Raw genomic sequence first — 13926 nt, 5'->3', positions numbered from 1 at the left:
TGAGGGGTCTCTAGGGTTCTGTCTGAGAGGCAGAGGAGGAGGAGGAGAGATCTCCAGATTCTGAAAATTGCAATACTTTTCAGGGTGGGGGGTTGCAGGACCAGAGGGGCCAGGGCCTATGACATATGACAGCCCTTTCTAGGCCCTCCTGTCCCCTCCGTGCCCCTTCTCACACCCCGAGGACAGAACTGGTTCTGAGGAGCAGGCTTTCACAGGAACAAGTCTTGCGTAACAAAGTCTGCTCCTTAGGGATCTATAATTGATGAGGGCTCCAGGCCAGGAAGCTTGGGCCTGCCAAGTGCGGGGGCAGCTGGAGGACTTGCAGAAGGCAGCAAACAGGACTGGCCTTGGACCTCCCATTTCCACCAGGAGGAGCCTGGGCCTTTCAGGACTGAAGTCCCAAATCCAGGGCCGGGCCAGGAACTCACCCCACAGAGCATTTGGCAGAATATGGTCCAAGAACATCCTGGAAAACGCACCAGAGGGTAGCGGATGCTTGCTACACATGCAGATTCCTAGGCCCCGTCTGCACTAAGATCAGGGACCAGGGAGTTCAGAGCGTCCACTGTGAGCCAGTTCTGTGCTGGGCGCTTCACACTGAGTCCCAGCTCCGTCACCTACCAGCTGCGGAAGCTGCTAACCTTGTCCCGAAGTTAAGCTGCTGTGTCCACACAACAGCAACAACAAGCAGGCACTGCTGTTACAAGGGCTTGATAAATGTGCGAGAGCACACACGCAGAGGCACGCGACCGGCCCAAAGCCTCACAGCAGTTAGAGGGGGTAGCCTTGGGGCCTGAACCTCAATCTCCCTGACTCCTGGTCAAGTGCTCTTTCCACTTCCTGTTCCAAGAACTACAAAAAGGCCTGGTTCTTCTCCAGCTCCGGGGTCTGGGTCCCAAGCTTCTCACCTCTTTTTTAAGGTACCAAAGCCTCCTAAAGGGCTATAGGAAGAAGGGGGAGCAGGTCAGCTCAGTAGGAGGAGCTGTGGGTACGGAGAAACTGGCCAACAGGGGGCGCTGGATAGGCACCGGGGCATCCAGCCTAGCTCCACCCAGCGGGGGCCTGAGTCCCTGTTCCCAGAACACACCCTACCCTTTGCTATCTCGGTCGCAGCGTGCTTTCCCATTGTCCAGTCCCCTGTGCCTCACCTGAGCAGACTCCTGCTCAGACCCCCAAATACCACCCAGTTGGCACAGGGGACCCTAAGGCCCTGACAGGGGCAATGACTTCTCTAAGGTCACACAGCACATCAACAGCACAGACAGGCCCTGGCTCACAAGAGGCAGGTTGGTGTAGTGGAAAGAATGCTGGGAGTCAGAAGATCTTGGCTCTGGTCCTGCCTCTAGGACTGACTTGCTGGTTGACCCTGGGCCAGTTGCTTAACCGCTCTGTGCCTCAGTTTCCCTCCCTGCCTTAAAATAAGATTTTTGCACTCTGACATTAAGGCCCGCCTGGCTACCAAAGCTCGTGATCCCCTCCCTATCCTGACCGAAGACAACCCCGGCTTTGTAAAACCACACCTTTCCCTGAGCGCTTCCAAGGTGCCAGCCCTGTGCACGGTATTTCCCAGCCACCCTTCACCAAATCCTGTCTCCAGGCCTGAAGAGCTGGTACCACTGGCTCTCATGCATCCAGAGAGGAAAGGAGGCTCGGAGAGGCCAAGTGGCTTGCTTGTCACACAGCACAGTAGGGCAGAGCCTCTCAGGGCTCCTAGCTTGGTTTTGCTCAGCCCCACCTGGCCGAGGATTGGGAGTAAGGGCTGTGTGGGTTCAGACTCCTCAGAGTTCAAGGTCAAAGAGGATTCTAATGAACATAATGAGGAATGAAGTCAAGGCTTCCCTTTCAAATACCCAATATGGTGCCTTCTGTTGGCAGGACCTACGAACTGAGAGGTGCGGGAGCAGGACTGGGCCTTGCCCTGGGGAAGCAAGCGGCTGGATGTCCACCCATGGCCCACCCCTCACTGCTGGGGCTAGGAAGACAATCCTGTGAAGTGACACATTTTCTTCTCTCCATTTTAAGATAAGAAAGCAGAAGCTCAGAGAGGGAATGTAATTTGTCTAAGGTCACACAGCTAGGAAGGCCCAGGATTCAAACCCAGGGCTAGCCAACTCCACAGGCCGAGCTGTGACCTGTCTGCCACCCCAACCTACAAGGCTGGAAGATGGATGGGCCTGAGCAAGCTCTGCCATTGGTGCTGCCATCCCTGGCACCCAGACCTACCTTGTACTTGAGGCCAGACTTGAAGTAGCCCAGGAAAGTGGCTGACTCGAAGCCCTGGACCTCACGGTGCTGCACGGCTCGACCATTCAGGTAGTCGTCCAGCTGCACGGTGAAGATGGCGGCTGCCCCGCTCTCGTCCTGGCTGCACTCATTGCCTAGGGGGCGTCAGAGCAGCATGAGGCTGGCTTCCCGAAAGTGGACCCAGCCTCCCAAGGAGGAGGAGTCCTGAGCCCCCAGCACTGTCCAGGCCTGGCTGTAGAAGCTGGGCAGGCCCCTACCTTCTTTGGGCCTCAGTTAACCCCTCTGTATAAGGGGGCGGCGGGAGGCCGGACTCCACGAGTCTCCAAGAGCCCTCTCAGCTCTGACACATCCTCCTACACTCACCTCTCACTCGTTCCCCTGCACTCCCTCTCAGACCTCTAGACATGAAGTCAGGCCTGGGAGCAGTGGCTCAGTTCACAGATTAACAAAGTGAGGTGCGGAGATGGGGGGGACTTACTGAGTCCCGGAGCAGAGCAGGGGCTCCAGGCGCCTGACTCTGCAGGGCAAACCGGGGTGTGGCTGGAGCTGGACCAGGGAAGTGTGGAGGGGGCCCGGGGGCCCCAGGTCAGCCCTGCTCTGAGTGCCACGGGAACCTGTCTAACCCTCAAGACACTCCCGGGAGGTAGGGTGTGCCCTTTCCAGAGGCACTGAGTGGCCCGCCAAAGGGCAGAGCTGGGGTCTGAACGGGGGCAGGCGGGCTCTAGAGTTTCCAGACCCGCAATGTCTAGCCAAGGGGCAGGCACACGCTGGATGCTCAGCAGTCACTAAGTCTTCCTGGGGGACTGTGCCTCAAGGTCTGTGCTTTACGGGGAAGGGGTGGCCTCACCCAGCCAGTAGTGGAGGTCATACTGCAAGTTGCCATTCCTCAGCTGCACCGTCTTCAGGATGACATAGGCGTCGCCTGTGAAGAAGTCTCCATAAAGGTTAGGGGGCACGGGCACCAGGTCGAACTTCTCCACACGCCAGATCTGCAGGCCGGGCTCCTTCCCTGCCTTGAGGAACTCGGGGTGCTCCACCACCATGCTGCTGGGCTGCAAGAGACAGGCATGGCCTGAGCAGGGGCAGGAGCCTCGGTGGGGAGAGACCCCGGGGCACGAGGGAGGGTGGTTTCCAGCCCCAAGAGCATCTCACTTGAGCCTCTGAATCTCCCCACCCCTGAGGCGAGTCTACCCCCGTCTCTGTGAGCCAGCGAGCAAACAGGGTGGAGTTTAGGCTCCAAACCCTGTCCTTGACCAGAGTCTGTCTCGCCTACTCAGCTCACCAGTGATGCAGGGACAGAGGGCTCTACCTCTCTTCTCCCCTCCCTTCTTAGTGCCAATTGGATGGGACGGCTGAGGCACGGAGAGGTGAAGTGACTCTGCCAAGGACCCCCAGCTAGGAAGCGGCACAGAGAACTGCTGTAAGCCCCAAGAGCATAAGCTCTGGAACGAAAGGGAGACCCCCTCACATGGCAAGGGTAAATCTGGGGGTCCCCAGGGGTTCAGTGGGTTCCCTTCCAACACCTCAGTGGCTCCTAGAACTAGAAGGGTCCTCAGAGAGCTCATTATGCAACCCCATTCTGCAGATAGGGAAATTGAGGCCCAAATGGGGGAGGGTAGTGGCCCACGGTCACACAGCCTTTTGCTTTTGCTCTTTGGAAGATTTCCCATGCCCCATCCATGTCCCCATCACCCTCCCAAGAAGGGCCTAGATGACTGAGCCCAAGTGGCCTCCTGCGCTGTCTGCCTCCTCCCTCCTGCCCCCCCAACGTCCCACCCCCAAATTCCATTTCTTGGAAAAGGTGGAGAGGACGCAGCCGGGGTCTGCAGGAGCCTGTTGGAGAGGAGGCGGTCAAGGATCGGGGGAAGGACATCAGACATGCACAGGGGCTAGAGATGGGGCAGAGGCAGGATGGTTAGCCTGGAGCTGGAGGGCAGAAATCAGCAGGCACAGGTCACCTCGGGCCGGAGGACGGATCTAAGAGAAACCAGATGGGGGGAACTCAGGCAGAGGGGTGGAGAAACACAAAGGGAAAACAGGAGAGAGGAGAAGAAACCAGACAGGACAGAAGAGACAACAGAGAAGGGAGAATAAATAATAGGAATGAGCATAAGCAGGCAGAAGTGAGATCATACAAGAAAGAGGGGGAAATCCTGGACAGGGAGAGAGAAATCAGACAAGAAAGAGGTATCTGAAATGAAATCAGAAATCAGAAGAGGGGAGAGAAATCAGGCAGACAGAGAGAGAAATTAGACCAGGAAAAGGAGCAGTCAGGAGGGGAACAAGAAATCCGGCCAAGGTGAGGTTAGCCTCTAGGGAGGGAAACAGCCAGGCCCCCTGAGGCTCCCACCCCCTTCCACCGGAGCCCCGGAAGCAGCAAGAGATACTTACAAAGCAACAAAACAGTTTTTCCATTCTAGACCTGAATTACTCCCCTTTTCCTAGCGCTGTATCTGCAAGAACTTACAATAGAGAGTTACTCCGGGAGCCCCGGGCCCCCCGGGCACTCACCCGCGCCTCGGGCACCCGCCCCTGGGACGCCCTTGCCTGGGACGCCCCCCGCGACGCGGTGGCCGCGCGAGCCAGCGGCGACAGCGCGCACAGCGCCAGGACCAGCGCGCAGAGCAGCGCAGGTACGGAGTGGTGCGGCGCCATGGCAGCGACGGCGGCAGAAGACCCCAGCCCGCAGCCGCGATCCCTGGGTCACCGACCCTTTATAGCCGCCTGCCCTTCCCACTCAAGCCGGGACCGCCCCTCAGGGAGGGCGCGGGGCCCCGGAGGGGCGGGGATTTGGCCGGGCGGTTGGAGACAGGAGGGATTCAACCCGGACCGACCCAACCGGGCGTGGCTGCCCCTTCACTCCTGCTCCGGGGCGGCAACGAAGCAACCGGCCCAGGGAATTCAGCAGGCGCCCACGCAATGCACACTACATGGGTGCGTGCAGGCACCAAAGGCGGGGAACCCAGCTCGGCCTCCTGTGTGCCCCACACGAGCCCCCTCCCCTCTCTGCCCCTGACATCTCCAGTAAAACGATAACAGGAACTTCTATTTTGTGAACGCTTTCCACACATATGAAGGCCAGCACCTCACGACATCCTTTACAGAGCAGGTCCTATGAACAGCCCCACTTGACAGAGGGGAAAACTGAGTGCAGGGTGGTCAAGCAACTTGCGCACAACTAGGAAAAGGTACAGCCCAGATTTGAACCCAGGCAGTCTGGGGGAGAGGCCCACCTAGGCCGCCTGCAGCTGCGCCTAGCTGGGGGCAGGAGGGCAGGGGGCTTGCCTTCACTGCACCGGGGAGCAAGCAAGACTCCCGGGGGCTGGGTAGAGCTCTCCAGTCCTGAGATTGCACACGCTACTCTACTTGAGACCGCCCTTGTTTCCTTCTTTTAAAAAGTGTTTCTTTTGGGGCGCCTGGGTGGCGCAGTCGGTTAAGCGTCCGACTTCAGCCAGGTCACGATCTCGCGGTCCGTGAGTTCGAGCCCCGCGTCCGGCTCTGGGCTGATGGCTCGGAGCCTGGAGCCTGTTTCCGATTCTGTGTCTCCCTCTCTCTCTGCCCCTCCCCCGTTCATGCTCTGTCTCTCTCTGTCCCAAAAATAAATAAACGTTGAAAAAAAAATTAAAAAAAAAAAGTGTTTCTTTTTATCACAACCTACAACCACCTATTTGTACAAAGTTGTTCCCCGTCAACCCCACTCACTGCTCCCCAGAAACAACCACTTCTATCTACCCACTCTGGGCTGGCTGATGCTTGCAGGGCTCACCTTCAAGCCCTTATTCTTGTCGTTGGTGGTGGTGGTTCTGAGGGTTTGTTTGTTTGTTTTATGGGGTTTGGGGGAGGGGGCCCAGAGGGTTCTTTTTTCACTTTAAGGTCTTATCTATTGGCTCCCCTGGGCCGGGGGGGGGGGGGGGGGGAGGCAAGGATTCAAGTCTCTTCCCCACTCCCAGGCTCCCTTCCCACCCCTTCACTGTCCCGCTAGAGGCACCCAGTCATTGGGTTCAGACGAGTGCTATTCTGGCTCACGCAGGCCTGCTTCCCACCTCCACCAACCCCTCTCTCTTCCCTCCCCCAACTCTGCTGGACCCACTTCTCTGTTTCCAGATTCTCTTCCCTTCCTCTCTCCTAATAGCCTAGTGCAATGAGAGGAAGAGAACTGGGGAGCTGGAGACCTGGGTTTGATCCCCGCCTCTACTGTGTGTAAGGTACTTCATGCCTCAGTCTCCTCATCTACTAAATGGGTACAGTAGTTACTGAGGATTAAATCAGTCTGTGTGTATGAAAAGGGCCTGGCCTGCAACTAGGGAGCAACTAGAACGGGAGCTCCTGTCCCCATTCCTACAAAGCCATGGTCACCTATCCCAGCTCCCAATGGAGCCCAGTTTCTATTGAATCAGGCTGAAGTTTACCCTGTACCACCCACAACTTCCTCCCACTTAAGGGGGTCTGTAGTTCAGATAAAGAGCTAAGGGAACACACAGAGAGAAGGCAATTCAGACTGTAGGGATTACTAGAAGACTTCATGAAAAAAAAAAAGACTTGTGCCCCAGGCCTCAAAGAGCAAGGAGGAGGCAGATTGAGAATAAAAGACATTCTAGGGGAGGGGACAGCCTGGGCAAAGGACAAGCAAACACAGGCCACATACAGTGAGTACGTAGGGGTCCAGTCTGAGACACAGGGAACAAGAGGAGATGAGAGGCTGGCAAGGGTCACAGAGGCCCTGGAGCCCCACAAGAGTCTGCAACTTATCCCAGTGTCTGCGGGGAGCCACGGAGAGATGCCCGAGGGCTCAGGGCTGTGTGCCTAGGCCCTGGCCTGCAGAGGCTGAATTCAGGGCTCTTCCCTCTCCCTGGGGATTTGGAGGATTATAAACCTCCCCCAGTTCCCAGATGCTCTCCACGTAAGCATAAACCGGTTTCACCTCTCTGCATAGCAATTTAGCTCTGTGAATTCGAAAGACACAAGGCCACAGAAGTCCCACTTCCTTCAGTATTCCTTACAGAGAAACACCAAAATATACGTGCAAGGATGTTCACTGAAGCATTGTTCGAAGAAAACTGGAAAGGACCCAAATGTCCTGGTTAAATAAATTATGGAGCCGCCATACAATAGACCACTCTACAGCTGTGAAAAAAGAATGAGCTAGCTCTGATTGTGCCTGGCACACAGTAGGCACACAGTAAGCAGAGAGAGACCTCTAAGCGCAAAAGGAAGCAAATTGTACAAGGACTATCGTATGACTCCTCGCCTCTTTTTTATAAGGGTGGTGGTTTTTGCATGCATCCTTCAAAAGTCAAGGAGGGTAAACACTAAACTGTCAAGGCAGTGTGCTTGAAAGGGGACAGACCAAGGGGGAGACTTTCACTTGCAAATCCTACTGTGCCTGCCTGAGGCTGGGGTCACTGCAGTCAGCCTGGGAGGACACCTAAGGGTGATGAAAACATTCCAACCCTAGATAATGGTGATGATCACACAACAGAAAAATCTACTAAAAATCGGACTCCTAAACACTCACAATGGGTAAATTGTTGCCGTATAGAAGTTACACCTCAATCTACTCACCTGAAAATAAAACTAGCTGTAGGGTTTTAAACTATTTCCAGGTATGTATCCATGATAGTTTTTGTTTCTTTTAAAAAAGAAATAAAACCACTGAAAATATACTTAAAGTAATGCCCACTCATTGGACAGTCCAGAAAAGACAAACGAGTAGGGAGAAGAAATCTCATCATCCCAGCCCCCAGAGTGAAAGTGAGTTGGCAGCTGGCCCAGCTGAGCGGTCCCTTCTGGAAGAGTAGCCCTGACCTGGCCAGTTGGTGATTCACAGAGGGCTGCTGTGGCTTGGCCTTGGCCCCGGGGGGGTCACCGACTACCAGCCCAGGGTCCCTGGCCCCCAGGTTACTGATTACCAAGGCCCTACAGCTCTGGAGCCTGGGTCCTCAGCACTGGAGACCTGGTGAAGAGACCCTGACCCCAGCCTCTGGGGAGCCCGCAGCCTGGAAACTCTCGCTACAGGGCAGTGATGTGTGTGGGCTGTGATGGGGCAATGTGGTCTCACACTGCTCCCCGCCTGGAAGACGATGTATGAGTTCAGGACAGTGGGGGATCTCAGTGCAAAAGAAAGACCCCTAGGTAAAAATGAAGAGGCCCAAGTGCTAGACCTGCTTCTGCCACTGACTTCTTGGATGACTTTGCATAAGTCGCTGTCCCTGTCTGGGCCTCGAGTCTCCATATGCCCTATGCACTGGGGCAGCATGCTCTAAGATGCCTTCCTGGCGGCAGCATTCCCGGAAACTGTCTGTGCAACCATATCCCGAACCTACACATCTGTGAGCCTCAGTGTTCCCATCTGTGAAATGGGGGCATTGGACCAGCTCACTTCCACAGGACCCTCTCATTCAGACGGTCCAGGGCCCCTAAGCTGCAGAAGGAGGCACCACCATCACCGATGGCAGCATGCCATCTCACCCCTGGGTCCAGACATCTCTGGGACAAGAGAGGGAGGAAAGGCAGGCAGGGTCCAATATGGAGTCTCCTTACAGCAACCAGAGGAAACAGGCATTGAAGTTCCCATGTCACAGATGGGGAAACAGACTCCGCAAGTTTCAGTCACTTGCTCAGGGCCACTCAGCTGGAGAGAGGCACCGCTGAGACTCAAACACACATCGGGCTGGCTCTAATCCCCAAGCGCTGTCTGGGGAGACGAGGCAGAACCCTTCAGGCATCATCCAGCCTAGGCAGGGAGCGGCAGTGACCCCCGCAGTCGCTAAGCCAATCAAGGCCAGGCCAGCCCCGACAGCCAGCAATCTCTGAGGCAGTCAACCTCGCCCCCTTCCCCACACACCTCCCAGGCTGGGGCAGGGGGTCACAGGAAAGCCTGCTAGGCCCCCCGCACACCTGTATGAGTACCCAGGACAAAGGCATGTCCTAGGAAGACCCCCGGGCTGTGGCCACTGAGCAGACGGACTCTGCCACTCATAGACACTCGGGTCGGGCCTGGTTTCTCTGACTCGGGAGGTAGCCTGGCTCTGCCACCACTTGTCCGGAGAGCACATGTCCTAGTTCCTGCTCTCCTCTGGAACTCACACGTCCCTTTGACCTTTGATCTTAGGTGTTCCTGGTTCCTGCCCGGAGCCGCGCACACAGTAGGCAGCTTTTCAGTGTCTTCCGCAGGAAGGAGTTATACAACCATGTCCCTCCCCTGTCACTAGACCCCCCTCAACTAGCTTGGCCCTGCTCCCTGTGTGACCTCAAGCTGGTCTTCCTGTCTCTCTGGGCCTCCCAGGGCAGCTACCAGAGACTGGAGGAGGCGGCCTCGCCCTCCGCCCCCGGCCACTGTGTACAAAAGGCCTTGGCCGGGCCTGGAAGACGCCACCCTGTTATTTTCTCTTCACCCCAAACACTGTTGTTCTTGATTTCTCAGGCAGCCGGCCACTCCTGGGAAGCCCTCACTTGGAGCTTGTTTGCTTTCTGGCTCACTGCTGTTCTCTGGGTCCTCCTGGGAACACCCACCCCTCTGGCCCAGGATTTTGCTAATTGGGACAATAGTCAGTAAACAGAGAGGCCAGTTATAAAACCCAGTGAAACTGAGCAGGGCCTCCGTGAGGTGTGGGGAGCCTGTGGCCTTGAAAGAACACGCGTTTCAGAACCTGGGAAACTCAGCTCCTGTGATTAGGGCCTCAGCTTCCTTATCTATAAAATGGGAGGATAACACCTGGCTCACAGAGAATCGAGGAAGCCCAGAGGCCTGACACACAGGAAGAGCCCCCCGCAAAGTCAGCATCCTTCTCCCTGAACTGCCTGGTTTCTTTGCACAGAGGCCTCTGTTCAGCATGGAGACATCATGTGCGAGCAGTGTGGGGGTGTGGTGCAGGAGAAAGCTTACAGGTTTGACAGCCTCTTGAGTTGAGCTGTGTGACCTGGGAAAGGTTACTTTCCCTCTGAGCCTTGGGTCTGTAAATAGGGATAGGGAGGCCCGGTTCAGAATGGTTGGGAGCTCTGGAGCCAGAATGCTGGCGTGAGTTACGCAGAGAAGGACTTGTGAGCAGCCATGTTCATTAGTCCATCCTCTTCGTAGACAATGACTCCAAGGACAAGACTGTCACTTCTCAGAGTCACACAGCAAGTACCTGGCAGGGCAGACCTAGAACCCAGCTCTCGACTCCCAGGTCCAGAGCTGAAGCCTGAGCCCGTGACAGGATAGAGCTCCCTGGAAGAACCAGCTGAACCTCTGCCTTGGCCCAGTCTACCACGGGTGTGGACAGCTGTTGGGGAGACGGCCAGTAAGGCTTGGCTGACGCCACCTCCAAGAGACCAACGATCTCAGGGACTGAAGCCACTGGCCTTTTTCCAGCTTCCGGAGGTAACCCCACCTAGTGCTGAGAACCAAGATGGGACATTTAGAGGGGGCCTGGCCGCACCACTTCCTGACCCCGTGCCCTGGAAGCAGCCAGATTTGGCCACGGCCGTGGCCCAGCATCCTTCCTGCCAGGGTCCACTTCTCAGTCTGTCTCCCCTTCCCCAGGGGAGGAGCTGGCCCTGGGAGGCTTGGCAGGCCAGCGGCTGGGGTTGTAAACAGTGACAAAAACTGTATCCCAGCCCCTTTGGCACTCCACAGCCCACCAATAGGGGAGACCCGGGCACAGACACAAATGTGCAGCAGGACAAAGAGGGCCCAACTGCAGGCATTGTAGCCATGGGGCCCAGTAGAAGACATAGACACGGTCTCCATCTGCAAACCTCTGGGGAGGCAGGGCCTGTGAGGCCCAAACCAGAGCCAGAATGAGCAGAAGCCATGGGAGGCAGCCCCCTGCTCCACAGAGGAAGGGCTTTCCAAGAGGGAGAAAAACCATGTGCATGATTGTGGAAAGAGCACCTGCCAGGAAAATCTGGGTTTGAATCCCTGACCTAGCACTTCCTAGCTGTGTGCCTTTGAGCGAGTGGCTTCTGCTCTCCGGGCCTCAATTTCCTCATCTGTGAAATGGGGATTATAATACCTCCTTCCTAGGGTTGCTGTGAGAATTCAGTAAGGTAAGATACACTCAAGGCTGAGTGAAGTGTTGGGCATACAGTAGGCAGCTATTAAAAAACGCTTTGGTCATCGTGTGCTGGTGGCATGGGTAGGTGTCTCTCTGAGACTGAAGTTCCTTATTTATAAAATTGGGGTAAAAATACCTTTCTCAAAGGCAAGTGGAGGGGACTGAATGCGAGCATAAATGTGGAAGATTCTAAGACCATGCCCAGCATAAAACTCATGTTCAAAAATGCCACTTTCTTTCCTCCTCTTCTGGAGAAGTAATGAGCCGCCCGGTGGTGACCCAGCCAAGGGGACTCAGGTGACAAATGAACCAACTCATCTCTAAGGACCCTTCGGGCCCTGGGATCTAGGATTCTGAAAGAAACGGCAAAGGCAAATAATGTTTGTGCATTTGGCCAAGTCTGCGGGTCAAGTTGATCTTTCACTACGATCCACCAGGAACCTTAGAAGCTCCCTAGGCTAATAATCATGCTGGGAACAATGACAACAGGACATCAGAAGATAGTGACATGTCCCTTCTGCTGCAGGCTCCAAACGAAGCCCTCCTTTGTCCCTGAGCCTGGCACAGCCAGCCACGGCCAAGACTTCCATGTGCTGGGCTCAGGCAAGAAGCACGAGCCTATCCACCTGGGTATCAGTCTACATCCTGCAGGCAGAACTCTCAAGAAACACAAATGCAGCAGGTGTGGGGCAGAGGAGAGATGACAGAGTCCGTGAGCGGAGGCCAAGCCCTCATGAGCTCAGGACACCAAGAATGACCAGCAGGGTGAAGACTGTACAACCTCGTATTGAACAGAGCACAGGGCAATGCCCAGTGTGAGTCTGAACAGCCCAGATCCCCACCACAAGGGCACTTGGGAACGTGGCCTTTCTTCAGTGCTTCAGTTTCCTCCTCTATAAAATGGGGTGATGATTCCTACCCTGTAAGGTGTCTGGGAGGATTGAAGGAGCCGCTGGCACCAGGCTTGGCATGCAGCAGGTGTTCAATAACCGTAACATCCAAAGACAAACTCCCGGCCTATGTCCAGGCCCTGTATACACACAGCTCACCGGCCGCATATCCACCCCTCAACCTCTACCTCTGTGTCCTTCCATGTAAAACAGGAGAGGGCTGGGGGGCCCAGCCAAGGCCCAGAGACTCAGAATGGTTGCTGATGCCAGGGATGGGGAGGCATCTCAGGAGAGGGCCTCCAGCCAGCACCTAAAGAGCCCACTTTGCCTTCCAGCCGCCATGAGTCTCTCCTCATGACACCCTGCCCTCTTTTCTGGTCTGCCCTCACCAGAAAGAACAAGGGCTCTGGAGTCACCATCTGATCCCAGTCCTATCACTCATTATCTGGTGACCCTGAGCAAGTGACTCAACCTCTCTGAGCCTATGTCCTTGAGTACAGAGTGGTCAGATGATCTCACAGGCTTGCCAAAACCTGATCCTAGTCAAAGTCAGTTATGGAAAAATTCCTAAGCCCATAGCATGATGAGAGATTCTTTGCAATTTAGCTCAAACTTTTACCCACCATAGAACTTCCAGAGATGCAAAGATATTTTTTGTTGCTACTAATCCTTTTAATTGTAATAGTTTTGTGGGGTTTTTTTAAAAATACTTTCCCCTCTTAAACATAAGCAGAGGTATAATAGTGGAATGTTTTTTGTTCCTTTTCCAGCCCAGAAAATAATCACAACCAGCTGGAAGAATTAAACAAGATTCAGCACATACTATCCAATGGCCGGCACAGTCGGGCTCTGGAATGGGTGCTGTCTTCTCTCCGGGCTTCACCTGCATCCAGGCACCTGCCCAGTGACCAGCATCACCCTGCAGGCATCTGTCCCTCCGGGGACTCTGGGAACCCTCGGTGACACTGTGGCCTAACCACAGTCATCCCACCAAGACACAATAGGAGGGCTGAAGCCAGAGCTGATGTGCTCCACCCTATACACTCTGTGCCTCACAACCCCACACCCTACTTCCCAACCTCACATCCCAGGACTGTGCTAGGTCAGGGTCTCCATCTGTCCTCGGGAACCACTACACCAGCTTCCTCGCTGCCATTATCCATAGAGATCGCATCACTGCTTACTGAAGACCCTTCCATGGCCCCCAGCGCGGACTGGAAGTCAGGACCCCCAAGCGTGGCCTTTCAGGCCCTCCATGCTCTTTCAGCCTCGTCACCCACTGACTCCTCCAGCAACACTCTCTGGGCCACCTAAACGTGCCTCTAGATGCCAATTTCCGGCCTCTAGAAGAGCTGGGGTCTAGCCTCAGCTCTGCCTCTGTGTGACCTTGCCTCTCGGAGCCTCGGGCTCCTCATCAGGCTTTTGGGGCTCCTGTGCAGACCAGACAAGATAAGGCGGTGAGCGCCAGGCGCCAGGGGGCTCAGGAAGTGCTAGCCTGGAGCCGCCCTCCAGGCACCTGCAGCCTCTCCTTGCCCTCCCGCAGCAGCTGGTGGCTATCTGCTTCTCAGCCCCAGCAGCTGTGAGTGCTCTCTCCTAAGTCCCCGGAATGCAGACGTGCTTGCAGCCAGCAGCGGCAGCCAGAGGGGGAAGCAGGAGGGAGGGTGGCTTAGAGGAAAATCACTGGGGTCTGGCCCAGCCAACGTTGGTGCTCACAGCTGCCTCTGAAAGAAGCGGGGGCCCGGCAGGCTCTTTCT

The 13926-nt window shown here is 55.7% G+C and overlaps 1 protein-coding gene across 5 annotated transcripts in view; it reads right to left on the bottom strand.

Annotated features, from left to right (window-relative positions):
• Positions 1-13926, bottom strand: part of GSN (gelsolin) — a 54024-nt gene that overhangs the window by 22852 nt on the left and 17246 nt on the right. For 3 of the 5 annotated variants that reach the window (XM_043566550.1, XM_043566546.1, XM_043566547.1), the window contains 2 exons: positions 3092-3296; positions 2224-2378 (listed from right to left, as the gene is read on the bottom strand). In XM_043566550.1, coding sequence (XP_043422485.1) covers positions 2224-2378; positions 3092-3287 — 351 coding nt within the window. In that variant the 5' untranslated portion in view covers positions 3288-3296. Of the gene's footprint in view, positions 1-2223; positions 2379-3091; positions 3297-4635; positions 4702-4755; positions 4995-13926 lie in introns of those variants that run through there. The other 2 variants (XM_043566548.1, XM_043566549.1) reach the window with 2 other exon arrangements.

Source organism: Prionailurus bengalensis, chromosome D4 (genome assembly GCF_016509475.1).
Source record: "Prionailurus bengalensis isolate Pbe53 chromosome D4, Fcat_Pben_1.1_paternal_pri, whole genome shotgun sequence".
Classification (NCBI taxonomy): Eukaryota; Metazoa; Chordata; class Mammalia; order Carnivora; family Felidae; genus Prionailurus; species Prionailurus bengalensis.
The sequence above is the reverse complement of the archived record's forward strand: the minus strand, read 5'-3'. Positions and strand labels throughout refer to the sequence as shown.